This window comes from Leguminivora glycinivorella, chromosome 26, assembly GCF_023078275.1.
Source record: "Leguminivora glycinivorella isolate SPB_JAAS2020 chromosome 26, LegGlyc_1.1, whole genome shotgun sequence".
Classification (NCBI taxonomy): domain Eukaryota; kingdom Metazoa; phylum Arthropoda; class Insecta; order Lepidoptera; family Tortricidae; genus Leguminivora; species Leguminivora glycinivorella.
This window is the reverse complement of record NC_062996.1, coordinates 5,067,889-5,082,296: the sequence shown is the minus strand read 5'-3', so window position 1 is coordinate 5,082,296 and position 14,408 is coordinate 5,067,889. Positions and strand designations below refer to the sequence as shown.

Here is a 14,408-nt window from a genome sequence, read left to right as displayed (position 1 = left end):
TAAAAAGCAAAGTGTACAACAGGGGCATAAATTTAATAATAATTATTGAAACCTAGAACGAAACGCGCCGAGCGCGGGAGCGAGCGGGAAGGAACATATCTCCCTCTCGCTTACCCGTAAGTACACCTACTTACATACTAGCTCATACCGTTCAGGCGGAATGCGGAATTACTGAAAGTACATAAATTTACTAAGTTATAGTGATTTTTTCAATACGTACATAATAAACAGCATTGGTACATCAATTTCCATGAGAAAAAAGTAGATGATGTCATATCTATCTATGAGAACTGAGTGGCGCCGCTGCAGAGCATCCTCTGCAGCGGCGCCACAATAAAAGCCCATTATTTCGTTTCCCGCTATAGGTACAGTCATAAAATTATACGTACATACTGTACGTCTTACGAACATCATTTTAACATATAATTAGTTGAATTTCATTATGGTGGCGCCGCCGCAGAGTAGCACACGAAAATTCGTCTTTTTAATAAAATAACACTATGTTATTTCTGATTAAGTTTAACTACTTTAGTTAAACTCAGAACTAAAGCAAATACAGAGTTATAACGCCATCTGAGCCTCTAATATAATTTAGTTCTTTTTCGGTCCTCTGGCCGGAAAGCGTCAAATTTCAGGCCGCTAAACGAAGTTACCGCTTCCCGACTCCGTCGTACAGAAAAATAGTACACACCTTGGCCAGTAAATAAGCCTCAGATCACGTTTGTAGGCCTCGGCTCCGTCTACGTACTGGCCTTAGCGTCTATTTCAGACGATTTATGGTGCAATGTCCGAGAGACATCGCTTTTGATGACTAAGACCTATGCAAGAGCGACATACTTTGCCACATAACTGACAAGGGAAGCTTGCAACCGATTGCGACGTTCCGCTATGGTGTCTTCTTTCCCTTTTGTCAGCAAGTGCCGCAAACCAGGTCTCATCGACGAACTTGCGACCATCTCCAACGCACTTTTGCCACTCCGTCCGATTTTAAAGGCTGCCATGTCCCTCTTGGCTCCGTCTAGGCCTCAAATTACATGTGATCTGCGACTTTACTGGCCTAGGTATGTAACCTACTATTTTTAAATCTTTGTTACTGGAAAATTTTGATATTCCTGATCTGAATTGTACGTTCCATGAGGGTCCTTATGCTTCATGCAATACAGACATTTTGATCTGAAATTTTCAACAGAATTTCGACTTTATTTTAGAGAAATCTTAAGGACCCTATAACCTTGGAGTTCCACATTTTTTATTTATTTATTTAAACTTTATTGCACATAAATAAATAAAAATGTACAAATGGCGGACTTAATGCCTAATGGCATTCTCTACCAGTCAACCATCGGGCTAAACAGAGACAAGTAAAAATGGTGTAAAGAGAATGAAAAATAACAAATTAATAATACATATCGTCACTACTTTAAAAAAATCTCGTATCTCACGCTGTTCCTCAAAGTTAAAACGCAGTAAGTCTATATGCATTCCATACATACTTACTACAATTTTCTTTTCATTGACAGACGAAGATACAAGTTTTTTTTATAGTAGTGACGATATAAGGCCAAACCCGATATACAAATTGTACACATTGGCAAAAAATTGTAGAAATGGAACTATTATTTTTTTTATCATATCAACACTTACTTTTTTCTTACAAAAGTGACTATACTCCAATTGCTAATTCGAGTCCAAAAAAACTACGACAGATACGTCAATGTCACAGCTGTCAATGTCACTTATGTCACTGTCAAAATACTTTTCATGTTATTGATACCTGAAGTGATACAAGCGCAATACCAACTTTACAACTAAAAATCACGAAAAAAAAGAAAAAAAAATCGAGCGACCTAGTATTTATGTAAATAATAAAAGACTATTAAATATATAAATCAAAGGATTGAAATAAATAATAAATAATTTATCTTGGCGTGTGTTTTTATAAAAAAGGATTATACTATTTTACAAACATTTTATTGCAGTGGCAACATCGTAGTAGTTTTTTTGGACTCGAATTAGCAATTGGAGTATAGTTGCCACATGCAAAGACGGTGACGGCTCCATTATTTTAAACTCTTCTTTGCCAGGCTGTATAGACCAATTGAATGGGTAAGTCGGACCAAACTAACTTTGCATGCTCGCAATAAACACTGCCTCAGTGGTACTAAGATACATAATATTGTCTTCGGTTACCGCGATAGTTACTCATGAAATAAAACTATGGAAACGGATTAAATCGCGTATAATGAATTTAAAATACATCCCGACGTTTCGAACTCTTTACAGCGTTCGTGGTCAACGTCAACGGGTGACTGAGGAAAAAATTAAAATGTGCAAAAGCTACCCACTTACAAGAAATATTAACGAACCATGACCACAAATAATATAGATTTCTAAGGCAGGTTCACACACTATTAATAAAGCTAGTTATACAATATTCAAAATTTTTTACCATTACTCTGTTAAAAAATAATTAATCAATTAATCTACACAAAATTGACAAAGAAACAAACTGCAAATGTCCAACACCATACAACACAAATGCCTCACAGCCTTCGTCGTGCTTGTTCCATTATTATTGTGCATATTGTATAACTAGCTTTATTAATAGTGTGTGAACCTGCCTTAGAAATCTATATTATTTGTGGTCATGGTTCGTTAATATTTCTTGTATGTGGGTAGCTTTTGCACATTTTAATTTTTTCCTCAGTCACCCGTTGACCACGAACGCTGTAAAGAGTTCGAAACGTCGGGATGTATTTTAAATTCATTATACGCGATTTAATCCGTTTCCATAGTTTTATTTCATGGGTACTAAGATACGTTTAAAAACTCTAACGCCCTTATTCATAAATGTTCACTAAAGTTATCGAGCCGATAAAGTTCGTTTTCCCCTCACTAGCTCGGAAACACGTGTTTTGCCCTTTAATACCATCGGGTAAAAACGCATTTTATCCACTAGTGGGTAAAGTAATTTGACCTTGAATAAAGTCAAACTAACTGCTTTAAAATTGATAAAAGTAGGTGCATCTAGTAATAAAGATGATTTACCACCTGTGGAACTACTGGAAGCAGTGATAAACGCATTTTTTGCGTTATAGTTTCCTCGCTATATAGTGAGGGGAAAAGTTTTGTGTTACACTCGGGTGCAAATGTATTTTACTTCTCGTGTATTAAAAACTCGCAAGTTCAGGATTCTATTCTCGAACCACTCGCGTCGCTCGTGGTTCAACTATAGAATCCTTTCACTTGCTCGTTTTTCAGTTCAACACTCGGCGTTAAAATACAACTTTGCCCCCTTGTATAACAAATAACTATTGTCCCTGTCTATCACACCAATAAGTCGGAAAGGGACAAACGAACTTTATCGCCTTGATAACTTAGTGAACGTTTATAAATAAGGGGTAAGTATCTAACCCGCACTAGGCTAGCGTATTCTATTTTTCTACATCGTTTGTCCCGAATTTGGACATATAAAGACAAATATTCATGATTTTTTGGCAAAAAGGTCTCACAGTTTTCAATAACAATTTTAATAAATCGTGCCATTCACGAAGTCGCGCGATTTGACTCGTAATATCATATTATTAAAGGTTAGATTTGACGAATCCAGGGGTCTTCATGAATGGCACGCACTATAATTTTATATTGACAAACTAAAAACTGGTACCTTTTTAAAACATTTCATTTCTACACTAAGTAGTTTCGACTACTCAATATTCAAAAATATTCATTTAGGTACTACTAGGTCGCACTCGGTACTTGGTACCGGGTAGAAATACTTGGTATTTACTCGGTACTTGGTACCGGAAATACTTGGTATTCATACTGCGCCCGTGCTGCCGTCGCCGACTATTTGATACGTTATTAGGTATTCTGGGTATGCCTGGAACAAAGGGAAAACACGTTTAGAAGATTTGTATGGAAAGGTTGTATGACTCGTCTATCTATTTTTGACGAGTTTTGACTTGAGTCGACACTGCTGCGTTTGGACGATATAATTTTAAGACAAAAACTGACAGTTATATTCTTCCACTTTGTTCAGCAACATTTTCAAAATTACTCCACTACTAAAAACGTACTCAAGAAAACAGAGTTCAAAATACTATGTTGGAATACTTCTTCAAAATCACCTGTTCCAAACTCTATTTTCTGTATATTTTACTATTCCCCCGGGACACCATCATGCGTCATATTTACTAAAATACCTGTTCCAAAATACTAGGTATAAATACTCATAATATATAAGTTACCTGTTAACGCGTTCAGGGTAGCAGAGCCCGCCTTATGTAGGGTGGCCCGACACGTCGTGGTGCCGGGCGGAGCGTGCACCATTTTTAGTCAAATACCTGTTCCGACATACTAAGTAAAAATACTCGCGGCATACTTACCTGTTCCTGCCGCTACGCCATCATGTGCTATATATACTAAAATACCAGTTCCAAAATACTAGGTATGAATACTCATGATAAATTTACCTGTTCCCCTCTATAAACTACGTGTTCCGGGTAGCAGAGCCCGCCTTGTGTAGGGCGTCCCGAGACAGCATGGTGTCCCGGTGGAGCGTGCGCCATTTTTAGGGCTGCAGAGAGCTGGAAGGCCCGGCCTAGTGTTACGCGGCAGAGGAGGAGTTGTCTGGAAATAGGAAGTAAGTACTATACAATGTGCTATCACCATGCGGGCATTTAATAAAACCAATAATAACATGATCAACCAGCATTCGTTTGTGTATATCAGCAAATCATAGTTATTAAAATTAACCGCAAAATCATTTTCCAAAATCCGCAAATTGCACTTTGTAGTTGCCATTAGTTACATCGCTAATACTGATGCAAGATAGCAATCCTCTTTATCGCATATTGCTAGCATAGTCTTGACAGTTTTGTTTGTATTCTTCTGTCATTACCGTTTCTCACTCGCGTTTTATACCTAAAGTTATTTCCACTTAATATAGCTTATAATTGCTTTATAATAATAATAATAATTTATAATTTATTTATTATATCAGACAACAAAGGGCCCATAATGGTTAGTACTTATACATTATTGGATATTTTAAAAACTACCTGTTAGTATAACATAAACAAAAAGTCGACACAATAATACAACAATAAAACAATAAAACACTCACCTAGTGGCGGTCATGACACACTCAAAATGCCGCGCTATAGGTGAGTCATATCGGCAGGCTATAGTGGCCAGGATGGGGTTGGTACTGGCCCGCACTCTACAAAGCAACGAGGCAGTTCTTTTGCGTATTATGGCATAGTAGTCATCCGTGCGAGCTTGTGCGAACATACCTGATGCGCTGCAGAAACGAGACAGTCCCAACAACATCCTGAAACCATTATTGTAAAGCACGCGCAGGGCACTGATGGTCTTCTGCGAATAACTAGTCCAGAGGCTGCACGTGTAGAAGACTTGACAATAGGCTTTAAATAAAGTTATTTTTACCTGTTGACTACAACGTGCAAACCTCCTTACCAGCATATTGCATCGTACCGCCAGCGCCCTACGCTCCCTCTCTATGTCTAATTGGTCTTTAAGGTCGTCGGTGACGTAGTGTCCCAGATACTTAAATGCGTGTACACGCTTAAGTTCATTATTATTAAGTTTGATGACTGGTACACTTTCCGGTAGCTTGCCCCCGACGGCCTTAAACACCATATATTCGCTTTTTTTAGCATTATACAGTAAACCATGCTTACCCACATATTCTTCACATATGCCTAGTAGTTTTCTCATAGCTCTGACCGATGGAGTGAGCAGCACCATATCGTCTGCGTAGCTGATGTTGTTGACACTAACATCATCAACTCTGCACCCTACCGGAGTTCTGCTCAATCCCTCGATCAGGTCGTTCACATACAGGCTGAAGAGCTTGGGAGAGGTTATCCCCCCCTGCCTCACCCCACACTCCAACCTGTACGTCTGAGAAAACCTACCGGCCCATCTGACACTATTGCTCTGATTAAGGTACCAATATTGAAAGATCCTGAGTAGCTCCGCCGGTACTTTTTGCTCCCTTAACTTATTCCAAAGCACATCATACGACACAAGGTCAAATGCCCTGGACAAGTCCAGGAAGCAGGCATATACCGGTGTCTGACGCTCAGTGTAATACTGTATCGTGTGCTTCAGACTTAAGATGGCTGTTTCTGTGGAAAGCCCGGGTTGGAACCCGAACTGTGCATAGTGTAAATTTAAATGCTTCCCAAGTTGTGCGTCCAGTAGCCTATCGAGTACCTTAGCCAGTACAGTAGCAAGCGAGATGGGCCGATAATTTGACTTGCTAGAAACATCGCCAGTTTTATCTTTAAGAATAGGCACTACAATAGTCTTCATTAGGTCATGGGGAAGGTAAGAATGAGACATGCATACCGAATAAAACTTAGAGAGAACTGCAAATAGCCGTTTGCCCGCAAACTGTAAGTGTTCAATACTAAGCCCGTCGTGACCCGGTGACTTTCCTCTGGTCATTTTTTTAATTACATATTCGACCTGTTCGGACGTAAAACGTACAAAGTCCGACTCACGACAGGCCCCGTCATCAACCCTTTGCTGCGCTGGGCCAAGTGGAGAATCTATTTTAAAGTGACCAACAAACATATTAGCAATGGATTCCGGCTCACTCACTCCTTCGACGCTTACGGGCACGCCAGAATGACCATCCGATTTCTTAACAGCCTTCCAAAATTGTTTGAAGTTTTTACAACTATGATGCGACGCTAAAATGTCTAATTTAATTTGCTCTTGATGATTTTGGCACCATTTTAACTTGCTTTTGAATATTTTACGACTCGCGCACATATTTTCGTAAATCACTCCCGACATCGGCTTATTAAAGTTGACCCACGCCTGATAGTGCATCCTGGCCTGCCCGTACGCGTCCCGGACATGTTTATTCCAGCCCACTACCTTTTTACCCTTTCTCTTACGACTACAAGCTTGATGATAGCTTTGCACTGCAGCGTTCGATAAAATATTAACGATATCTCTATATAAACAATCTATTAAATGGCGATGGCAATTATTATTACAATTTATATTATAACAAATGTCAAACTCTTGAAAATCAATTGAATTTAATCCGTCATTACATAATTCATAATATTTTTCTACTTGTATTTCATCCCTCTCACCCCAAATTACTTTATTACATTCAAAATTATTATTTAATACATATTTAGGCGGTACAAGTTTTAAACAGCATTCAATGCACAACGGATAATGGTCTGAACAAAAAAAAAGCCTTGTTTTATAAAGCCTTGTTTTATTCCTTCAGGAACAAATACTGAGTATAATTTAAACCTGTGACATAGGTAACAGATGTTCTTTTACGCAGTGCATCTATGACCTATGCTGAAGTCATACCCTTTGACAAGTTAGGCGAGGTAGGCAGAGCACATGAAACTGCTCAAGTTCCAGTGCCACTCTTGGCAAAAGGGGTTGAAAGAAAAACAATGACATATTATTTGACGACCGGTCTGGCCTAGCGGGTAGTGACCCTGCCTGCTACGCCGCGGTCCCGGGTTCGAATCCCGGTAAGGGCATTTATTTGTGTGATGAGCACAGATATTTGTTCCTGAGTCATGGATGTTTTCTATGTATATAAGTATTTGTATATTATATATATAGTTGTCTGAGTACCCACAACACAAGCCTTCTTGAGCTTACCGTGGGACTCGGTCAATCTGTGTAAGAATGTCCTATAATTATTAAATTAAAACGGGACTTAATCGCGTAAAACTAAGATTAAGAAAATAAACTGTATAAATATTTTTGTATGACCGTTTGTTTCATATCTAAATAAATAAATAAAGAAATAAAACTTACGTTTATATTTAACCCGACGTTTCGGACATGACATTACGTCCGTGGTCACGGGTAGACTGGCTGGGAGTTGTATCAACATCTTCTAGCTGTACGAGTTTTTCGAACTACCCGCACTTGATTGTCATCAGTCACTTTTACGCTAGGGTTGCCACTCTGCCTACATACAACACTCACGACATCCGATGGTATGAAACGGGAAGTTTTCTCACGTTTACACTTGCTAATCACTGGATTCCTCCTGGAAGACGTTCAGTTGAAAGGACTTTGGGATTATGCAGTTCAATCCAGTGGTTCGGTCCTGACTCTAGCAAATGCTCGGCAACCGCAGACTTATTTATTTGTCGTTTTTTGACCGCCGCGATATCGACGTCTTTACTATAGCAGGAAAGTACGTGAAGCGATTGAAATCAGGAAACATCGTAATTTCAATCAAAATGAAGGGCAAGGGATTTCATCTTCGTGGAATCCAGTGATTAGCAAGTGTAAACGTGAGAAAACTTCCCGTCCCATACCATCGGATGTCGTGAGTGTTGTATGTAGGCAGAGTGGCAACCCTAGCGTAAAAGTGACTGATGACAATCAAGTGCGGGTAGTTCGAAAAACTCGTACAGCTAGAAGATGTTGATACAACTCCCAGCCAGTCTACCCGTGACCACGGACGTAATGTCATGTCCGAAACGTCGGGTTAAATATAAACGTAAGTTTTACGCGATAAGTCCCGTTTTAATTTAATAATATGAGTGAAGATCGTGTTAGTTTAAATCAATATATGTCCTATAATATTTATATTTTATTTATTATTTATATCAGTTAAAAATACCAGGTATAAATACCTGTGACACAAGTAACAGCTGCGGTCCTTGTGCGCGGGACACCCCGAGCCGCCTCCGAAACCGTAAACATACTGGTTGCTTTTAGAGGAATGCTCCGCGAAGTATATGCCCGCTCCGAACATGCCACCTGAAATTAAATATTTAGATAAGTATATCTAGATTTATCGAATAGTCTGTAATGGTGCCCACACTAGCTGTTATAACAGTTAGTGTCAGGGCACCATAAACCAACATGCAAAACAAATATAACTTTTCAACAAAGAAAGGTGCTTATACTGCTAGAGATGTTACGTATAAACAAAGAGGATCGAATATTATAGAGAGTTACTGTCAAAGTAAAATGTGTAATCACAGTGCATAGACTGCCATCTCTCGACACCTGCTTAAAACTTTTGAACCTCAGTTTTGACAATTTGGCCCATATTCTTAGCTTGATATGTTTTAAAATGTCAAATATGAATATTAGCGCCATCTAGCCGAACGTACCCCAAAGGTGTATCGCCATCTAGCTCACCGTACCTTTTTCTGTATAGTATGGCTGTATGGTTTTGAGGTACGTTTTTTTCTTAGACTTTATCTGTCTATACGGAGTTACATATGTGTTTGGTATAAACTAGTGCCCTCACCGATGTACGCGTGTCTCTCGTCGAAGCCTTTCTGCACGATGGCGTTAATGAAGGGCGAGCCGTGGAACAGCATGCGCTCATTGGCGCCGCCTGCTTCAGCGGACACCTCGCGCCGTCGGTGCTGGTAGCGCTCCCATAGGCGCCCGTTCACTATCTTTTGTATCTGTAAAGATAAATAAAAACTTATAGACCACCTTAGACACCTTATAGACGTCGCCTTTCGTGTACAAATAGTGCGTACACCAAATATTATCAATAGTTACAAAAGCTAATTACAGCTTTCGATATGCCGCCGTGAAATGTTGGAATAATCTGCCACCACCAATTAGAAATCTTATGATGCTTGCACCGCCACAACTATAACGTACTCTTACTTGACTACATTATAGTGCATGCAGGTCCTGCGATCTCTATGCTGTACAGATTGCATTGGTGGCAGCTTTCGATACACTACCGCGGAGTGTTGGAATAATCTGCCACCACCAATTAAAAATTTATGATACTTGCATTTTTCTTTCGCTTCGTCGTATCTTACATTTGCTGTAATTCCATCCTTTTCTCTATGCTGTAGTTGTCCTAGCATTGTTAGTCTACACTGCGTCCGTTTTTCTTGACTGCTTTCGATACGCCGCCACCAAGTGTTGGAATAACCTGCCGCCACCATTTCTAGACACTTACCCTGACTACATTATAGTGCGTGTAGTTCCCTCCCGCCTGGTCTCTGTGCTCCCGTACGGAAGCTTGCATCTCTCTCTCGACTATCGCATGCTCGCTCTCGCCGCACTCGTCGCTAGACGTTGGCGTCACGTCGACTAGTGTTGTGCCGCCGTACCATTCTGTAAAAAAGTTAGATTAGAATTTTTAGGGGATAAAACCAAATTCATAGACCGCCTGTTGTTACCTACCACTTTCTATCTGTTTTCCCTTATGTATTTTATTTTGACGACCGATCTGGCTCAGTCGGTAACTCGGTAGTGATCCTACCTGATGAGCCGCGGTCCTGGGTTCGAATCCCGGTGAGGGCATTTATTTGTGTGATGAGCACAGATATTTGTTCCTGAGTCGTGGATGTTTTCTATGTATATAAGTATGTATTTATCTATTTAAGTATGTATATCGTCGCTTAGCACCCATAGTACAAGCTTTGCTCAGTTTAGAGCTAAGTTGATCTGTGTAAGGTGTCCCCAATATTTATTTATTATTTATTTATATTTATTTTCGTAGTGTGCTGTTAAAGCATTTATTATTATCATTTGTATGTCTTTCGTTTATCTCGGGACATTTGGAAGGCGTGCGTGGGGTCGAAGCCAACAGCGCAGAGGCCCTTTAAGACAATTTAATCTAAAAGGTGATGTGACACACTTATTATTATTAATGTTAATGCTTCTTACGTCTACACAGCGACCATCAGATACAGTACCGGTCACAAAGTTCACTCCATCAGATATATCAGAACTACCGAGGTGCTTTGTTTCGTAAACAATATTTTTAACATCTGAAAATCTTATAGACTTTATTTGGCCTAAAGTCTTCAATAACGGTGTCTCAATTAGTTTTCGTAAATATAACTAGCTTTCCGTCATGATACGCTGCTGCGAAGTGGTGGAATAATCTGCCACCACCGATTATAAATTGTATGATGCTTTCACCATCTCGACTATATCTTAAGCTAGCCATACACGTACGGATTTGTCCGCCGGGCACATCTGCCGGGCAGATCCGTACGTGTATACCCTAGCTGTACGGGTTTGGACACAATTCGACAACATACATAAGTACAAAATGGCGCCCACTTTTTATCACATCTTGCCACATTAACCCTTCTGATGTCGCCTGTCAATTTTTATTATTGAAAAAGTGACCTTGACATTTAAAATAATAGATTAAAATTCCCACGCACTTATCAGTGCTTAGACATACGAAAGGTTAATAATAGAAACCCGCGACCGCTTTCTTTTCGACTGATTTTCAATGCGGTCGGACCAAAAATCGCACATATTCAAGATGGCGAAGACCACACAGATAATAGTAATATAAGCTAGTGTTCTCATCTGACGCTGCCTGGGCAGACTGCCTCGCGGCTTTGAGCAGTCTATGGCTGTGTCCGTACGCCGCTACACCTACAGCCCTGAGATCTTCGTGACACTTCTCTGCTAGGATGTTTACTGTGACCTTGTGATTCCTTAGGTAACTGCTGATACAGCGATACCTCCTTGTAACTCATGAGACCCTGGTACTCGTGCCATACTAAATTTAGATTTTGACGGTATGTTTCTCGATTTTGCCACAGTAGCCTATGGAGACTAGCAATAAACGCTAAACGGTCTTCGTAGCCTATAGATATTGTTACAAAAAGGGGTGCGCATGTGCATTTCTAACAAAAAATACTGAAATACGATCGGAGCCAAATGTATAAATACAAAATGGCGCCCACTTTTTATTACATCTTGCCATAATATATTTCAAATGGAATTGCTACTATAAACTAGTATTTTGACCCGAAGCTGTCTGTGTAGCCTGCCTCGCTTTCCTTTCGACTAATTTTCAATGCGATCGGACCAAAAATCTCACATAACGTTATAACAATAAGCTAGTGTTCTCACCTGACGCTGCCTGGGCAGACTGCCTCGCGGCTTTGAGCAGTCTATGCCTGTGTCCGTACGCTGCCACGCCCACGGCCCTGAGATCCTCGTGACACATCTCTGATAGTATGTCTACTGTGATTTGCTCGCGTTCTAAAACTGGCGCCAGCTGCTCTAGACCGATACTGTAACAAAAGGTTTAAACCTGCTCAATGTATAGGTCAAATGTGTCAAAAACTGGACTGCAGACCAATTTAATAGTCGAGGATTAACTGACGTCTGCCCTGTGGACCAAATTAATAGTCTAGAACAGCCTCTGCTGTCTATGTCACTGGAAAAGTCGAATAAAATCCTGAAAACGGGCGTCACTTCTGTTATTGATTGCATAGTTTTTTGAGCAGACATTCTAAAAAATCATCAAGGCTCGCAAAATCCCGGCATTTGCCACGGCTTAGGGAGCCTAAGTCCTTTTACAGACATTCTAAATACAACATAAGGCCGCAAAAAGAAATTACTAGAGTTAGGATCGTAAGTCCTTTTACAGATATTCTTTTATAGATACAACATTAAGTCGAATTTTAAAAAGAAGAAAGATCTCATAGCGAATACAAAAAAAATTGATATAGTTAGTCTTAGGTGTCCAAGGTTCAGCATGCTGCTTGGCCCAAAGGTCGGTAAAAGATAAGACCACCCCGCAGCACCCCGCAGGCGGTCGGGGTGGTGTAGCGGTCCAACACGTCAGCCGCGTTAGCTGGAGACCCGGGTTCGATTCCGCGACTTCGCCATCAGTGGGTTTGATCGCTTTTTAATTTAGTGTATGGTATCTATTTCAGTTTATAATTTATATATAGTAGTGTTAAGTTATTAAAAAAAAAATCAAAAACCAGTATTTAATAAAATAATTTGATTTGTTCCAAAGGTCGGTAACAGATAGTGTAATAGTTTATCTTTTAAATACACACCTTGAGAGGAACGTTTGTAAAGATTCTGACGTGGACAGAGCTGACGCAGGCCGGCCTGCTGCGTCTTCTAAACTGCCCCGGGAGCCCTCCGCCCAGTAGTTGCTTGGCACCACCTGTACAGAACAAAACATACGTTGCAAAAAAAATATGGGCATTTTACGAATTTCTAGCTGACGAGACACATCATCATTGCCGGGACAAAACTTACTTATTAAAATATAACTACAATATGAATTTTTAATAATAATAAAAAAACAGGCAATGTGGACCGATTTTCATCAAACATACTAGGCTAACAGCACTCCCGACTAATTCAGCTTTCAAACAAAAAAAAAGAAATCTAAATCGGTTTATCCGTTCAAAAGCTCCGATGCTACAAACAGACAGCCACGTCGTTCTTGATCCTGCCTTATTGGAATCTGAACGGCTAATAATTAACAAAAATGCGTCTAATCTTATACTATACTAGTACTTGTAAATCTAGGAATTCTCGCTCAAGAATACCACATTAGAATTTGTTGTAGCTTCAATGTGAGAACACGGCAAATGGCATAGTACGAGTAAGTTGTAAGAAGCGAAAACACGTTCTGCCCCGACCAGCTCTAGTGCCAACTTCCAACTTCTGTTTCTTCAGCGCCCACTACTAGCGCCATCTATCCTCGACTTTTGACAACCGCTATAGGATACTATTATAAGCTACTTACAAGCAGCGGCAACGGCACAGTATCGCTGCTAGATAACAATCAAAGACCTATATAACTTCGTAAAGACCGATAAAGTCTAAGAAAAAAACGTACCCCAAAACCATACAGAAAAAGGTACGGTGAGCTAGATGACGATACACCTTTGGGGTACGCTCGGCTAGATGGCGCTAATATTAATATTTGACATTTTAAAACATATCAAGCTAAGAATATGGGCCAAATGTCAAAACTGAGGTTCAAAAGTTTTAAGCTTGTGTCGAGAGATGGCAGTCTATGCACTGTGATTACACATTATACATTGACAGTCATTCTCTAATACTCGATCCTCTTTGATAACAATACAGGCAGCTGTGGTGGCTGCAGCGGGGCAGCGCGGGTTGTTGACGTCATATTATCTTGTAATATAGAGCGGACATCTTCGTCCGCTGGCGCCACCTATCTTTGACTCCTGATGAGTCAGCTGTAAGATTATATTGTAAGCTACTTACAGGCAGCGGTAGCGGCACAGTGTCCCCGCTAGGTAGCAGCACGGGTAACTGCGGGGGCGGAAGCGGCGCGGCGGGGGGCGCGGCGGGCGGCGCGCGAGTTGCTGACGTCATCGCGTCTTGTAGGAGGGAGCGGACATCTTCGGCGCCGGCTAGATCTAGTGCCGTTTGGCCTTCTTGGTTTTTGAGGTACGGGTCGGCGCCGTGGGCGAGCTGGGGAGAAAGTTAAAGTTTATTGAACTGTACGATATGAGAAATTTATAGACGAAGACTAGAAATCAGCACTAAGCTGTCTTCATAGTTTTGGATATTGATATTTATTTATTTAAACTTTATTGCACAAAAAATGTACAAATGGCGGACTTAATGCCAAAAGGCATTCT

At 40.3% G+C, this 14,408-nt stretch overlaps 1 protein-coding gene across 1 annotated transcript in view; it reads right to left on the bottom strand.

Moving 5' to 3' along the window:
• Window positions 1-3,282: 3,282 nt before the first annotated feature.
• LOC125239769 (poly [ADP-ribose] polymerase tankyrase) overlaps window positions 3,283-14,408 on the bottom strand; it is a 42,625-nt gene continuing 31,499 nt past the window's right edge. The window contains 8 exon segments of the mRNA XM_048147442.1: window positions 3,283-3,883; window positions 4,476-4,632; window positions 8,667-8,793; window positions 9,293-9,455; window positions 9,971-10,128; window positions 11,896-12,059; window positions 12,837-12,949; window positions 14,029-14,238. Of these exon segments, the coding sequence (XP_048003399.1) occupies window positions 3,821-3,883; window positions 4,476-4,632; window positions 8,667-8,793; window positions 9,293-9,455; window positions 9,971-10,128; window positions 11,896-12,059; window positions 12,837-12,949; window positions 14,029-14,238 (1,155 nt within the window). The 3' untranslated portion in view covers window positions 3,283-3,820.